The sequence below is a fragment of the Ursus arctos genome, unplaced genomic scaffold (assembly GCF_023065955.2).
Source record: "Ursus arctos isolate Adak ecotype North America unplaced genomic scaffold, UrsArc2.0 scaffold_27, whole genome shotgun sequence".
Lineage (NCBI taxonomy): Eukaryota > Metazoa > Chordata > Mammalia > Carnivora > Ursidae > Ursus > Ursus arctos.
In genome coordinates, this window is record NW_026622952.1 from 19,841,351 (window position 1) to 19,854,392 (window position 13,042).

General features: G+C 36.9%; 1 protein-coding gene across 13 annotated transcripts in view; it reads left to right on the forward strand.

The window, feature by feature from the left end:
- Positions 1–13,042, forward strand: part of DLC1 (DLC1 Rho GTPase activating protein) — a 514,332-nt gene that overhangs the window by 213,179 nt on the left and 288,111 nt on the right. For all 13 annotated transcript variants that reach the window (XM_057303350.1, XM_048226234.2, XM_048226233.2 and 10 more), the window contains one exon: positions 5,854–6,003. In XM_057303350.1, coding sequence (XP_057159333.1) covers positions 5,854–6,003 — 150 coding nt within the window. The remainder of the gene's footprint in view (positions 1–5,853; positions 6,004–13,042) is intronic.

The following is a 13,042-nucleotide window of genomic DNA, read 5'->3' on the forward strand; positions in this document are numbered from 1 at the left end:
GGGCACCAACCATTAATTGGATCATTGACAGAATTATGTCATATGCAGAGAAGAGTAAATAGAACTAATGAGGGATTGGAAACATGTCATATGAGAAATTGTTAAGGGAACTGAGGATGATTCACCTAGAAAGGGAAGGAAATGGGCACAACATAGTTCTTCAAATATTTGAAAGACTCTTTCATGGAATAGACACCACTTTATGCTGTCTAGTTCTGGAGGGAGAAACTGGGAAGTGAGGAATGCAGAATTTGACTCCACGGCATTTTCTAAACAGAACTGTACAAATATGAAATAGGTAGCTTCCTAGGGAACAGTGCATAGCACACAGGAGATGGTCAGTAAACATAGTAAATTACTGTTAAATTAAAGTGTAAAAGAACTAGTCTAGATGCACAAGTTTTGTGCATTTAATTGTGGTTATTGGTGTTCTTCTAAAGCATAGTTTCTGTATATTGGAAGGAATGGAGCCAAGTTGTAGGAGTTGAGGAGAGAATAAATGATACCTAAATGGCATTTAATTAGTAATTGCATCCATAAAAGGAAAGCAAAATAGAATATTGGAAAGAGACCAGGACAGGGAGTAGGGAGAGATGGGCTCTATTCAGTTTGTCAGTAGAGAAGTAATCTGGGCTTAGAACTCCCTGGAATTCACTTTCTTCTGCAAAGTCAGGATACTATGGTACCAATAGCCATGGTCCTACAGTTCTAGATTTCTAAAGTCTTAAATTTTGAACAAAGTATTCAAGCAAATAATGAAGTTATTCAAAGAAATATGTTTTGACTTGTCAAAAATAGAAGTATAAAGATATATTATAATGAATTTTAAGGTATTTTACAAACATAGATAATGGATAGTTCAAGGAAGGCAGATAAATGAGGACTACTAAGAAAAAAGAAGTCTCCAGAAGAACATTAAATTTAAGTCTACAATTTAGACTGAACTCTACCTGGGCAACAAAAGCAAAAGTTAAGGAAAGTAAATGCATTAAATGAATAAAATGCTTTATTTCAGTATTGACTAAACCATAGATACAACCATTGATCATCTGCTCACGTAAGCTCACAAGAGAAAACTTGGGGCATCTCTTCCAATTCTGCATTCAGTAATGTCTAATTGGTAGCTGGAAATTGGCCACGGCAGTATTTATGTCACAGAAAAATTGACACAAGCTACAGATCAGGACTTTCTTTCTATGTGGAATCTAGTTTCTAAACATTTACCAATATACCACTCCCTACTTCCAAGAAACAACTTCACCAAAGAGTGACTTCTTCTTTCACTTTGATCTCAAAATATACATGGGCATGTTATAAAAGTATTTGTTGTTGTTGTTTTTTAAAGATTTTATTTATTTATTTGACAGAGAGACAGTGAGAGAGGGAACACAAGCAGGGGGAGTGGGAAAGGGAGAAGCAGGCTTCCCGCTGAGCAGGGAACCCAATGTGGGGCTTGATCCCTGGACCCTGAGATCAGGCCCTGAGCCAAAGACAGACCCTTAATGACTGAGCCACACAGGCACCCCTGTTGTTGTTGTTTTTAAATCCACTGTAGTTAACACACAGTGTTATATTAGTTTCAGGTGTACCATATAGTGATTCAGCAACTCCTGATATTATTCATTGCTCATCAAGATAAGTGTGCTCTTAAATTTGTTATTTCCTTATAATTACCATAATGTGGGTCCAGTTTAGAGTTCTGGGGGGAAAGAAGACTATAGGACTAGAAAATAATCTTAGGATAAATTGAACTATTTAGCGTGTATTAGTCATGTGGCATCACTGGGTGTAAAGTAGGGTGAGCTTTCCAAAATGTTTAGTTGTCAATATGTGGTAAGAGCTCTAAAAGTTTAAAACACATAGTAGATCACTTATTTGCTGACATCCTACATGTGACTCCACTACAAAGAATAAATATGACCTTGTACAGTGACTTTCATAACAGAATATAATTTCACTCCTGTTTATATTCACCCTCACATTTCCCTAGCACTCATTCCTTCCCCTGTCACTCCCCTTCCCGGTGTTCCCAACCTTTTATCTGATCCTCTTACTTATCCAGCTCATTCCTGTCTCAGCATCTTGGTGTCACTCAACACTCTGCATGAAATACTATTTTCCCAGTTCTCCTCCTTGCTTTCTCCTTCTCTTTCCTCCCTCCCTCCCTCTCTTCCTGTCTTCCTCTCTTCCTTCCTTCCTTTCCCTTTCTCTCTCTCACTTTCTTTCTCTACATCTGCACCTCCATCTCTCTCTTCTACCCCATTCTTTTTCTCTCCATCATGATTTAGCCTTCACTTTCACAGAAAACTCTTCAACCACCCTATACCAAGTGGGAAACCCCTCTTCAGTGACTACGTAGCTTCTTACCCTATTTATTTGCTTCTTACACTTGTTCCTGTATGAAACCATTCTACTTATGAATTTGTTAACTTCTGTTGTCTGTCTTCTCATGGTTGACCATAATATTCAAGAAAGCAGGGATTTTTTTTTTTATCTCTTATTCACTGGTGACTATCTTGTCCCTTTAATGGTGCTTTGCCCATAATAGCTATGACTGCAGGAAAGAAGGAAGGAAAAATGGGAGGGGAGAGAATTTAGCATCTTGGCCTTGATTTGAGCAGGTTAAGTTATTGAAATACCGAAAAAATCATTAATATGTAGCTTCATTTATTAAGAAGTTCCTCTTCATGGACGATGAAGTATGAAATATGAAAGTATGAAATTAAAGCTTCAGTATAGAAGTCAACCTAGCGAAAACCTGCAAATATGCAGCTCTGTTTTCAGGCATGAGCTATTTGCTGGAATTTAGCCATGGGTATTTGAAAGCTTAGAACAGTAAAATATTAATATCTGGGCTTTAAAAACAAAGACAATAAAATTTACCCAAAGCATCTGATTTATAGTCAACTCTAGTTCGTGAAGTTTTACGAATGTACAACACAGGATACTTGTCTGTGTAATTGACACTTCAGGCTGAGTGTAATGGTGGTGAATAAGGAAGCATCCAGGAAGGAAGGGGAAAACAATAGGCTTATTTCTCTAAAGGAATATTGTAGACCAGGGATGTTTGGTTTTATTCCTTTTGGCAGAGCATTTGAAATAATTTGATGCTCAGTGCATGGATTTGAAAATGTTTTTAAAGCACAATCTCAGCATCCAGTTAATTCAAAGACAAATTGTTTCTGAGACCACTGCTGGTAGGGCTAGGACAACTCATGACATACTGCTTTATCCAGCATTAACTTAGTAGCTGGAAAAATATCAAGATACACTTTCTAAGGCTTTGGGAGATGTTATTTCACTGGCTCCCATTGATTTCATTATTATTATTCCTGAAAACATATTGCATGTGTAATGTATAACTTGACTCATCTGCCAGGTAGAAAAACATAATTTTTGTGCTTGAGGATGTTATAACTGGGAAATGAAAATCACACAAAAAACATATGTGGATATAGAGATGCAAAGAACATTGTCTTGCCAAACACAACTTTGGTTTAAAAAAGAAGGAAATTATACAAGCAAATACATTGGAGAAGTAATTAAGAAGACTTTGAATCTTCTATTAGTAAGATTTTCCATTTTCTGGGTATTTAGAAGAGAGTTAAACTGAATAATCTCCAACATTTCCAGGACTCCCTTTTAAGATAGAAGCAGGATTTTACTATAAATAATGCTCTTTTGGGGTTTTTTTTCTTTGTTTTTTGCTTTTTTAGAGAGAGTGCGGGTGCACACACAAGCAGGGTGGGGCTGGGGGCACAGAGGGAGAGAGAGAGAGAGAAAATCCCGAGCAGTCTCCAAGCCCAGCGTGGAGCCCACTGCGGAGCTTGATCTCACAGACTCTGAAATCCTGACATGAGCCAAAACCAATAGCCAGACTCTGAATCAACTCGCCTCAATAAGACTCTTTTGAATAAAACAAAGTTCTGTAACACTGAGGGATATGATATATAGTAAGGTTTAAGTCTGTTTGCAAATATCCTGGACACTCTTAAGCATAAAGCATAAAACTTCATGATGATAAGAGTCTATAATTGTGTCAGAGCCTCATGACATGTTTTAGACAGCAGGGACGATGAAAGGAAATTTAATAATCACAGCACAGTATTCTGAACAACAAAGAATTCTTTATTTATCTTAGTTTATTCTCAAAATTGATGTCTTTGTGGAAGTGACTAACTCTCAGTTTGACATTGGTCTGTTAAACCAAACACAAGTTCAGCTTACCCAAATAACTTATCGTTAGCTTAATTAATGACTCTTTGAACAATTTAATTTAATAAACCAATTATTTGACATTTGGAAAATAATGCTCTGTAATGCTCTGTAATATTAACAATCTTCTCTAGTTCTTGTGGGTACAGAGACCCCTATAGAATTATTTAATCCATGAAATTACCCTAATAATTCCCTGTTCTTTGGGGATTCCTCCTAACGATGGCTAGAGAATTTAGGAGATTAAAAGAAAAATTCCCAAAACAAAAGGTCTGATTCAGGCAGTCATCTTACCATCCCATTGTCAATACCATCACCTGCTCCGTTGTACCCACACCCCTCAGGTTTCTGTTGTGATATATTTTCCCTTTGAGGTCTCCACTGGTGTTCCTTTCAAAGCTGATTTCATCCAGATAAATATCAAAGACAGATGAGAAGATGGCAACATGAATGACGAATGATTTTCCTCAAAAGGGCTAGCCCTGAGTCTGTTGCATCTCTCAACAGATTTTGCTTCTGAAGAACCTTACTGTGCTTTCCATGGCCTTTTTTCCCCCCACCCAATACTCTACCTAACCTTGATACCTTACACAACACACAGGGAATCTGGAAGATACCTAATATTAATTAACTTGATTTGAATATGCAAGAATAGTAAGCAGTTGGGGCGCCTGAGTGGCACAGCGGTTAAGCGTCTGCCTTCAGCTCAGGGCGTGATCCCGGCGTTATGGGATCGAGCCCCACATCAGGCTCCTCCACTATGAGCCTGCTTCTTCCTCTCCCACTCCCCCTGCTTGTGTTCCCTCTCTCGCTGGCTGTCTCTATCTCTGTCGAATAAATAAACAAAAAATCTTAAAAAAAAAAAAAAAAAGAATAGTAAGCAGTTATGGCCTAATAACTCTATAGGGTTAATGAGAAGCTTTAGGTATTCCTGTAAGCAACAGTATTTCCATAAACATATCTCTGTATTATAGAGAATTTAGAATAGGCAACCATGATAATTTACAAAAATATATACAATTATGGGGGCTTTTTCCAAGTGTGTGAAAGAAAAAGAAGCTTGAAAAGAAATATTGACAGTGATATAGCCTGAAGTAGCAGTAAGTAAATGGCCCCAAGCAAAAAAAAAAAAAAAAAAAAAACATAAAAACCTGTCCACTGCACAAACTGAAATCCTGACTTCTTTGATTATTTTCCCATTTTTTTTACTGTACTCAGAAATATTCTTTCAAAAATATTCTCTTATATGGATCCTTAAATGTCTAACCACAAACAGTTATTAGTATGTCACAGTTGATTTGTACCATGAAAAAAGTAATGTATACCTTTTCCCAAGAATAATGAGCTGAAAAGTAATAAATATGTATCAGTACTCACTGATGTTTTCCTTCTTCTTCATTGTACTTTTTTCCAGAAGATGTATATTTAAAATTCAAGTAAAATGCTTCCTTGGCTGTAGGTCAGTATCTTTCCAATGAAGAGCCCATTGATGATACAGAATAGAACTTCCTTTCCCCCTTGAGTAGAAGGCTGCCTATTATTCAGTGTCCTTTTTGTCACATTGAAGAACAGGGAACTTTTTATTCTTTCCAAGAAATGGCCTTTTCAGATTCTGTAACAACATGTTCTGTTCCTCAGGAAATAAGAGAAGATCGAGAGAGGGCGCGGCTGGACTCCATGGTGCTGCTAATTATGAAACTGGACCAACTTGATCAGGACATTGAGAATGCCCTCAGCACCAGCTCCTCTCCGTCCAGCACACCAACGAACCTGCGGCGGCACGTTCCTGTGAGCTTTCCTCTTTCCACTTCTTTTCCCATGAGAATGCTACCTCTTTATTTCATACAGTCCCTCTTGCAAATGAAACATCTTCGATGGGAGCACTGTGTATATGTGGTCCTGATACGTGTTCCATAAAGATCACAAGTAATTCTGTGCTTGATGCAGTATTATTTAAAAGAGAAGTTTGATTAAAAAGGAAATGGTTATTATTAGTTAGACAGAAAAGAGGGTAATCTGGGGAAATTATGTTTCCTAGAGATCAAATCATCTTTATTGTAGTTGTTTCTGTCATTGTCGGTCTTCTCTGACATCCTGTGAACACCATTAGCAATGCTACGTCTATCTTGTTTAATGTTTCATTTCCAGTATCCCACAAATTTACATCGCATGTAGAAGATGCCTAAATATCTTCTTCATGCACACATGCATGCACGGATGTTTGGATAGATGGGTGAATGGATGAATGGATGCTGGACTGACCCAGCATACTACAAGAAATAATTTAGATGAGATTAACTTGAAAGCACTCTGAAATTCACTCCATGCAACACAATGAATAGGCCAGAGGGGAGAACTTTATTCTACTGTGCATTAATGTCATATAAGACAGACATTCCTCTGAGATTCTGACATTCAAAATAAGATTTGGAAGGCAGATTCCAGGACTGACTGTACACTTTACATATTTACTATTAGCTTTATATTAAATGGCTTAGTTTCTATATATCTAGCAAATATGATGGTAGATTTACCTTTAATTAAGCCATGAATCCCTTTTCAATTAATCTATTACTTTTACTATGCAATAATCAACACATTAAGTCAAGAAATTATGCATTTACCTAAGATCAAAGGGGTGGAAAATCCTATATATCTGAGCACCTACCAAAATAGAACTATTCTGTAACAAATTCTTTAATTAGTATAGTTCTATCATTGATTCTGAAGTTATTCAAGACTTATTCTGACTATGGGGCTGAATATTTCAAAGTAAATAAACAAAATGATAACTAACCTTGGCATATGCTAGGTATTATTCTAAATGATTTGTACATGTTAACAATTCATTCCTCACAACATTTTTCAAATGAGTGAAACACACAGAAGTTAGTAATTGTATGTGTCAGAGCTGGAGTACACACCCAGTGAGTCTTGGTCTAGAGCCATGTCATTTAACACCACAGCTTTCTTTAGTTGACTGTGGTGGATATCTTAGAGCTTAAGCAAATGAAAGATGATAGATTGATGGACAGAGAGAGAGAGAAACAAATGAAGAGGAAGAAAGGAAGGGAGGAAGGAAAGAAAGAAGGAAGGAAAGGAGGAAAGAAGGGAGGGAGGGAAGAAAGAAGGAAGGAACGAACAAACGAAGGAAAGGAGGGAGGGAGGGAAAGAAATTAGATGCTTCAACTTAAAATCTAATAAAATGAAATCTTTGTTCTTGCCTGTGATCTTCTGGATAATTTTTTCTTACCCTTCAGGATTCATCTCATTTCATCTCTACAGTGCCATCTTGCCTACATCTCCTTCTGTCTTCCCATAGAGAATCACTCACTCCTTCCGTGGTGCTGCCGTAGTGTCTTACACATACTTTAGTAGGACAGGCATCCCTATGGAAGAAATACAATCAAAGTAATCTGAAGACCAACAAGAAGGGGTGTTTTAATCTTGCTTACATATGAAGGGTGTGTAGAACAATTATACTCATTTTCATCACTTTTTTTTTTAAGATTTTATTTATTTATTCCACAGAGATAGAGACAGCCAGCGAGAGAGGGGACACAAGCAGGGGGAGTGGGAGAGGAAGAAGCAGGCTCATAGCGGAGGAGCCTGACGTGGGGCTCGATCCCATAACGCGGGGATCACGCCCTGAGCCGAAGGCAGACGCTTAACCGTTGTGCCACCCAGGCGCCCCATTTTCATCACTTTTAAAGCCAGAAATAACCATATTTTTCAATAAGAGGTATTTCTTAGTTGTTCTTTGCCATGAATGTAGGCATGGGATACATTTTCTCTTTGTAAGTTGTCAGTAAGAATTGTTAATATCTCCCTATCTTTTTAATCTCTCCCCTTTCCCATCTATATTAAACTTTTCTCAAACCCCATGTATTTAGAGGAAAAAACACAACTCAGATTTCTGCTAAATGCAGCTCCATATTGTTGTCTCCATCTCAGAAAGCAAGACAGCCCTTATCTGCTAGACATGTTTCTTTGTTCAGTGATAAAGGCAAAACAAAAACAGAACAAATGCAGGTGATGATTTTAGGATTCACTTACATCTTCTGCCTCCATTTGAAGTATAAACTGGATTTTAATTACATGCACTGTCTCATGGACTATCACCACCATTGCTGAGCAGTGGTTGATTATATGAACAGAGATCCATTTCTAAGTTTTCAGTTCAATATATACTTGGAATAGGCAAAATAATACCATAGAAACCTTATGAACTTTGCAGTTTGCAGGTCTGGGTTCAAATACCAGCTCTACAACTGAATATCTAAGAGTGCAAAAAAATTATTTGATTTCTCAACTTCAAGTTCATGTGAAAAAGGCAATATTATTTCCTATCTAATGGCTCATTGGGAGGAATAAATGAAAGAATATATGTTAAGATGTGTTGCACTGATCTGGCACAGAGCACGTATTTACAATGTGTTATTCCCTTTTCTTCTCCCATGTACTCACACCAGGTGCTAGGCTAAAGATGAATAACACGTAGCCTGAAACCCTCAAAACATCTTTTTGGCCTTTTGGTTTTTCTAGGTCATCCCTTGTTCTTTATTTCTTTCCTTGGTATTTAAAGCTAATTTTAAAATTCTCTCATCATTCAAAATTTTTTCCACAGGCACTTTCCATTTCTTTTGATAATTGCACCATGGAATAAAGGGATTATAGCAGCATGATTATGACCTTGATCATCTAGCAAGAAGCACTGTCCCAGATTCAGAGAAGAAACTCCCTTTTTCACACCCTTATACTCCACTGTGAATTTACAGCTTAACAGGGAAGACAAGACATAAAATGAGACAGTGATCTCAGTTTGAGATTACTTAGGAGAAAATGCTGGAGTGGGCTTTCTACCTATAATAAAGGGTATAAAAAAATAATAATAGACTAGAGTCTTTAAGAATGGCTTGAAGGTGAAAAAAAGTAAATAAAATAAGAATAGAAATAGAAACAGAATAGAAATAAAGATTTAAAGAGGCTGCCTTGACAGAGACTTGCAAGTTGGCTATACCTTGGTGGTTCAACCCAGCTCAGGATCTGGTTTTCTCCTTTGAAATCCAAATACTTTATTTGGTCCAAATACCTACTTCTTGTCAGTCTCTTAGAGCTGGCAAATGATGACCCATCTCATGGAATGAATAGGAGTATGTTATTTCATTTACCCTCAACAATCTTAAAATAAGAAGCTGAGCTTCAGAGACAATGAGTAATTTACCTAAGGTCATACAGGTGGGGAGTAGTGATAATTTACTGAAAGACAGACAGATGGTAAGATTTATTTCCACATCTGTCAGACTTCAAAGTGTGCTCGTTCCACTATATTATAACCCTTCCCAAGATGCAAATTGTTCATTCACAGTGGAATAAGTACCATTTCCAGAACCAGAATCCCCTTTTCTGACAGCCAGGGAATTTTTTCCCTGATAACAAGGTATTCTGAATATTAAGTTACTAATTGTACTTGAATTAATGTGTAAACAAGGCAGTATTGATAATATCTTCAGGTCGTTCATCTTTGCCATCGAGAAGCTTAAGAAACATATAAGCCAGAACCCATTACACTACCTTTAATTGAACTTCCAACACTGTTCTACAGTATTTTTTGGTCTTCCTGGACCTTTTCCCATAGTCCAAAGCAGCTATTCAAGAATTCTATTATTCTCCCCAAACCTTGCCCAACCCTTACACCTATCTCTTAGCAAACATCCTTGCATTCCTCTTCACAGAGAAAATGGACCATTGACATGAACTTTGCAGCCTCACAACCGCAAATATCTATAGGTACTCCTCTTCTTCTCTCTTTTCCTCCTATGTTCTCCCTTATGAACCAAGCTCCTCTTCACCTAATATATATTCCGTGATTTATTTCTTGTCTGTTGTTCCATCATTTCTCTTCAACTCATCTCCTGTCTGAAAAATCCAGTAGTAACTCCTCAGTCTTCAGCTGTAGCATTTGATGCAATTGTGTATCCTCTCCTCCTTGGATTTCATAACTCTCGGGACTCTCTGGACTCTGGACTCTCCTCTCTTTCCTTTTCTTTCATATCCTCAGTAGTTACTTTTCATATACTAAAGTGACTCCTCTTCCTGTTTTTACCCCTTAAATCTTATCTCCAGATTTTAAACTAATTCTCTCTATGTCTGACAGAATATTTTCTTTGGAATTACCATGGCTTATGTGATTTTTTCTTCATATCGAGACCGTTTTTGCTATCTCCAGATCTGTATATCCAGTGGATCACTAGCTACTCACTTTTTTATGCCATAATTGTACTGAGTGTGCGTCTCTACTATACTGTATTCCCTACCATCGTGGGAACTACTCCAAGATTTTTATATTCCCATTGCCTGGCACAGTTGAAGGATTTGGTAACAGTGATGAATGGAGCCTAGTAGGGAGATGATGTGGAAGATGACTTACACACAGCAAAGATAAGTCATAGGGAAATTATTAGATGGCAGTTGTAATGATAATTTAGGGCTTGTTAACCACTTAGTTTGAGTATGGTAGCTGTGGAAAAAGAAAAGAAGGAATGGATGTGAGAGATTCTGAGAGAGCTTGCATGTTATTTCTCATCTGAAGAGAGAGTAAACAAAATAATAAAGATTTGTACTAACCTACATTTTTGTGACCCTCCTTAAATCACTTATGTAGTTGTGTTTTAAGCCCCCAACAGAATATCACAGTAGCTATTTAAGGAAGTTGAACTGTGAGATCTGACATATCAGTTTTAATGTCAGCCCTGCTGCATAATGTGAATTTGGTCAAATTACCTGCCTTAAGCCTTAACTACATCATCTCTCAAGTGATGATGATGATACCCTCCACATAGGGTTGGTGAATATTGAAGCAGGTAATTGCTGCATAGCATTGTCTTTAAAAGGTAAAAACACAATAAATGGTAGATTTTTAAAGTATTTCTCAGTTTGCCTCAGAACTGTTGTATTGTTAGAAAGGCAGAAGTTTACCCTGTTAATCACCTAATTAAATTATAAATGGGAAGGCAAAAAGAGTTCTGATATACATAAAGGTCAATTATAAATGGCTTATAAATTACCTGCTACTTACGACTGCCAATTTAATGTTGATTCAATTTGAAATTTTGCTTCCAATTGGGATGCCTTTTATTTATTTTTCATGCTTAATTGCTCTGGTTAGAACTTCCAGTTGAGAAGGAGTGATGGGAGTGGACACCCTTGCTTAACTGCCTTGGCTGAAACTTCCTATGTTGAGGAGGAGCAATGGGCATGGGCACCCTTGTCGTGTTCCTGATTTTAGAGGAAAAGTTTTCATTTTTTCACCATTGAATATGATGTTATCTGTGGTTTTGTCATACATGGCATTTGTTATATTGCGATATATTTCTTCTATACACAAATTTGTGAGAGCTTTTATTATGAGAAGGTATTGAATTTTGTCAAATACTTTTTTTTTAATCTATTGAGATGATTATATTTTTATCCTATATTCTGTTAATGTGGTGCATCACATTTGTTGACTTGTGTATTTTAAACATGCTAGCATCCCATTTGATCATGGTATAACATGCTTTTAATGTGCCACTGAATTCTGTTTGCTAGAATTCTGTTGAGAATTTTTCCATCTATACCAAGGATATTGACCTGTAGGTTTTTTTATTTTTGTTTTGTTTTGTTTTGTTTTTCTTACAGTGTCTTTATCTGGCTCTGGTATCAGGGTAATGCTGGCCTTGTAAACTAAGTTTGGGAGTATTCCCTTCTGTTCATTTTTTGGGGAAGAGTTTGAGAAAGATTGGCATTAATTCTTCTTTAAATGTTTGATAGAATTCCTCAGTGAAACTGTTTGGTCCTGACCTTTCCATTGTTGAAAGATTTTTACTACTTTAATCTCCTTAATTATTGGTCAAGATTTTCTATTTCTTCATGATTCAGTCTTGCTTTATCTTTTTCTTTTAATTTCAGCTTTATTAAGGTATATCTGAGAAATAAAATTGTAAGCTATTTAAAGCACACATCGTGGTGATTTGATATATGTATACATGTGAAAAAATTCCCATCAGCCAGTTAATGAACACATCCATCACCTCACATATTTATCTTTAGGGTTTTTTTGGTGAGAAGAACATTTTAGTTATATTCTCGTAGCAAATTTCTTTTTTTTTTTTTTTAAGATTTCATTTATTTAGAGAGAGAAAGTGGATGGGGGCAGAGGGAGAGGAGAGAGAATCTCAAGCAGACTCTTCACTGATTGCAAAGCCCAACAAGATTGCAGAGCTCAATGATCTCATGACCCTGAGATCATGATCGGAGCTGAAATCAGTAGTCAGATGTTCGACCAGCTGAACCACCCAGGCCCCCTCTCTTAGCAAATTTCAATTATTATTTTTTAATATAGTCTTATCAACTGTAGTCACCATATTTTACACTAGACCCTCAGACCTTATTCATCTTATAGCTGAAAGTTTGTATCCTTTTACCAGCCCCTCTCTATTTCCCCCTTGGGCCCTTTCAGTGTTACTGGTGATTTAAAATTTCATAGCAAAAAACTATAAAACTACTCTCATTGTGAGGGCTAAGAAAAAGATATTAATATTTTTGAGTCTAGCTGTTCTTTCTTAAAACAATATTTAATGAGCATGTTTTACATGCCAGGAACTATAATGTATCAGTGAGCAAGACGGGTGAAGTCCCTACTCTTGTGATACATTCATTCTATTAAAGAGAAACAGATAGGTGCCTGGGTGGCTCAGTAGTTAAGTGTCTTCCTTCAGCTCAGGTCATGATCCCAGGGTCCTGGGATTGAGTCCCACATCAGGCTTTCTGCTCAGCAGAGAGACTA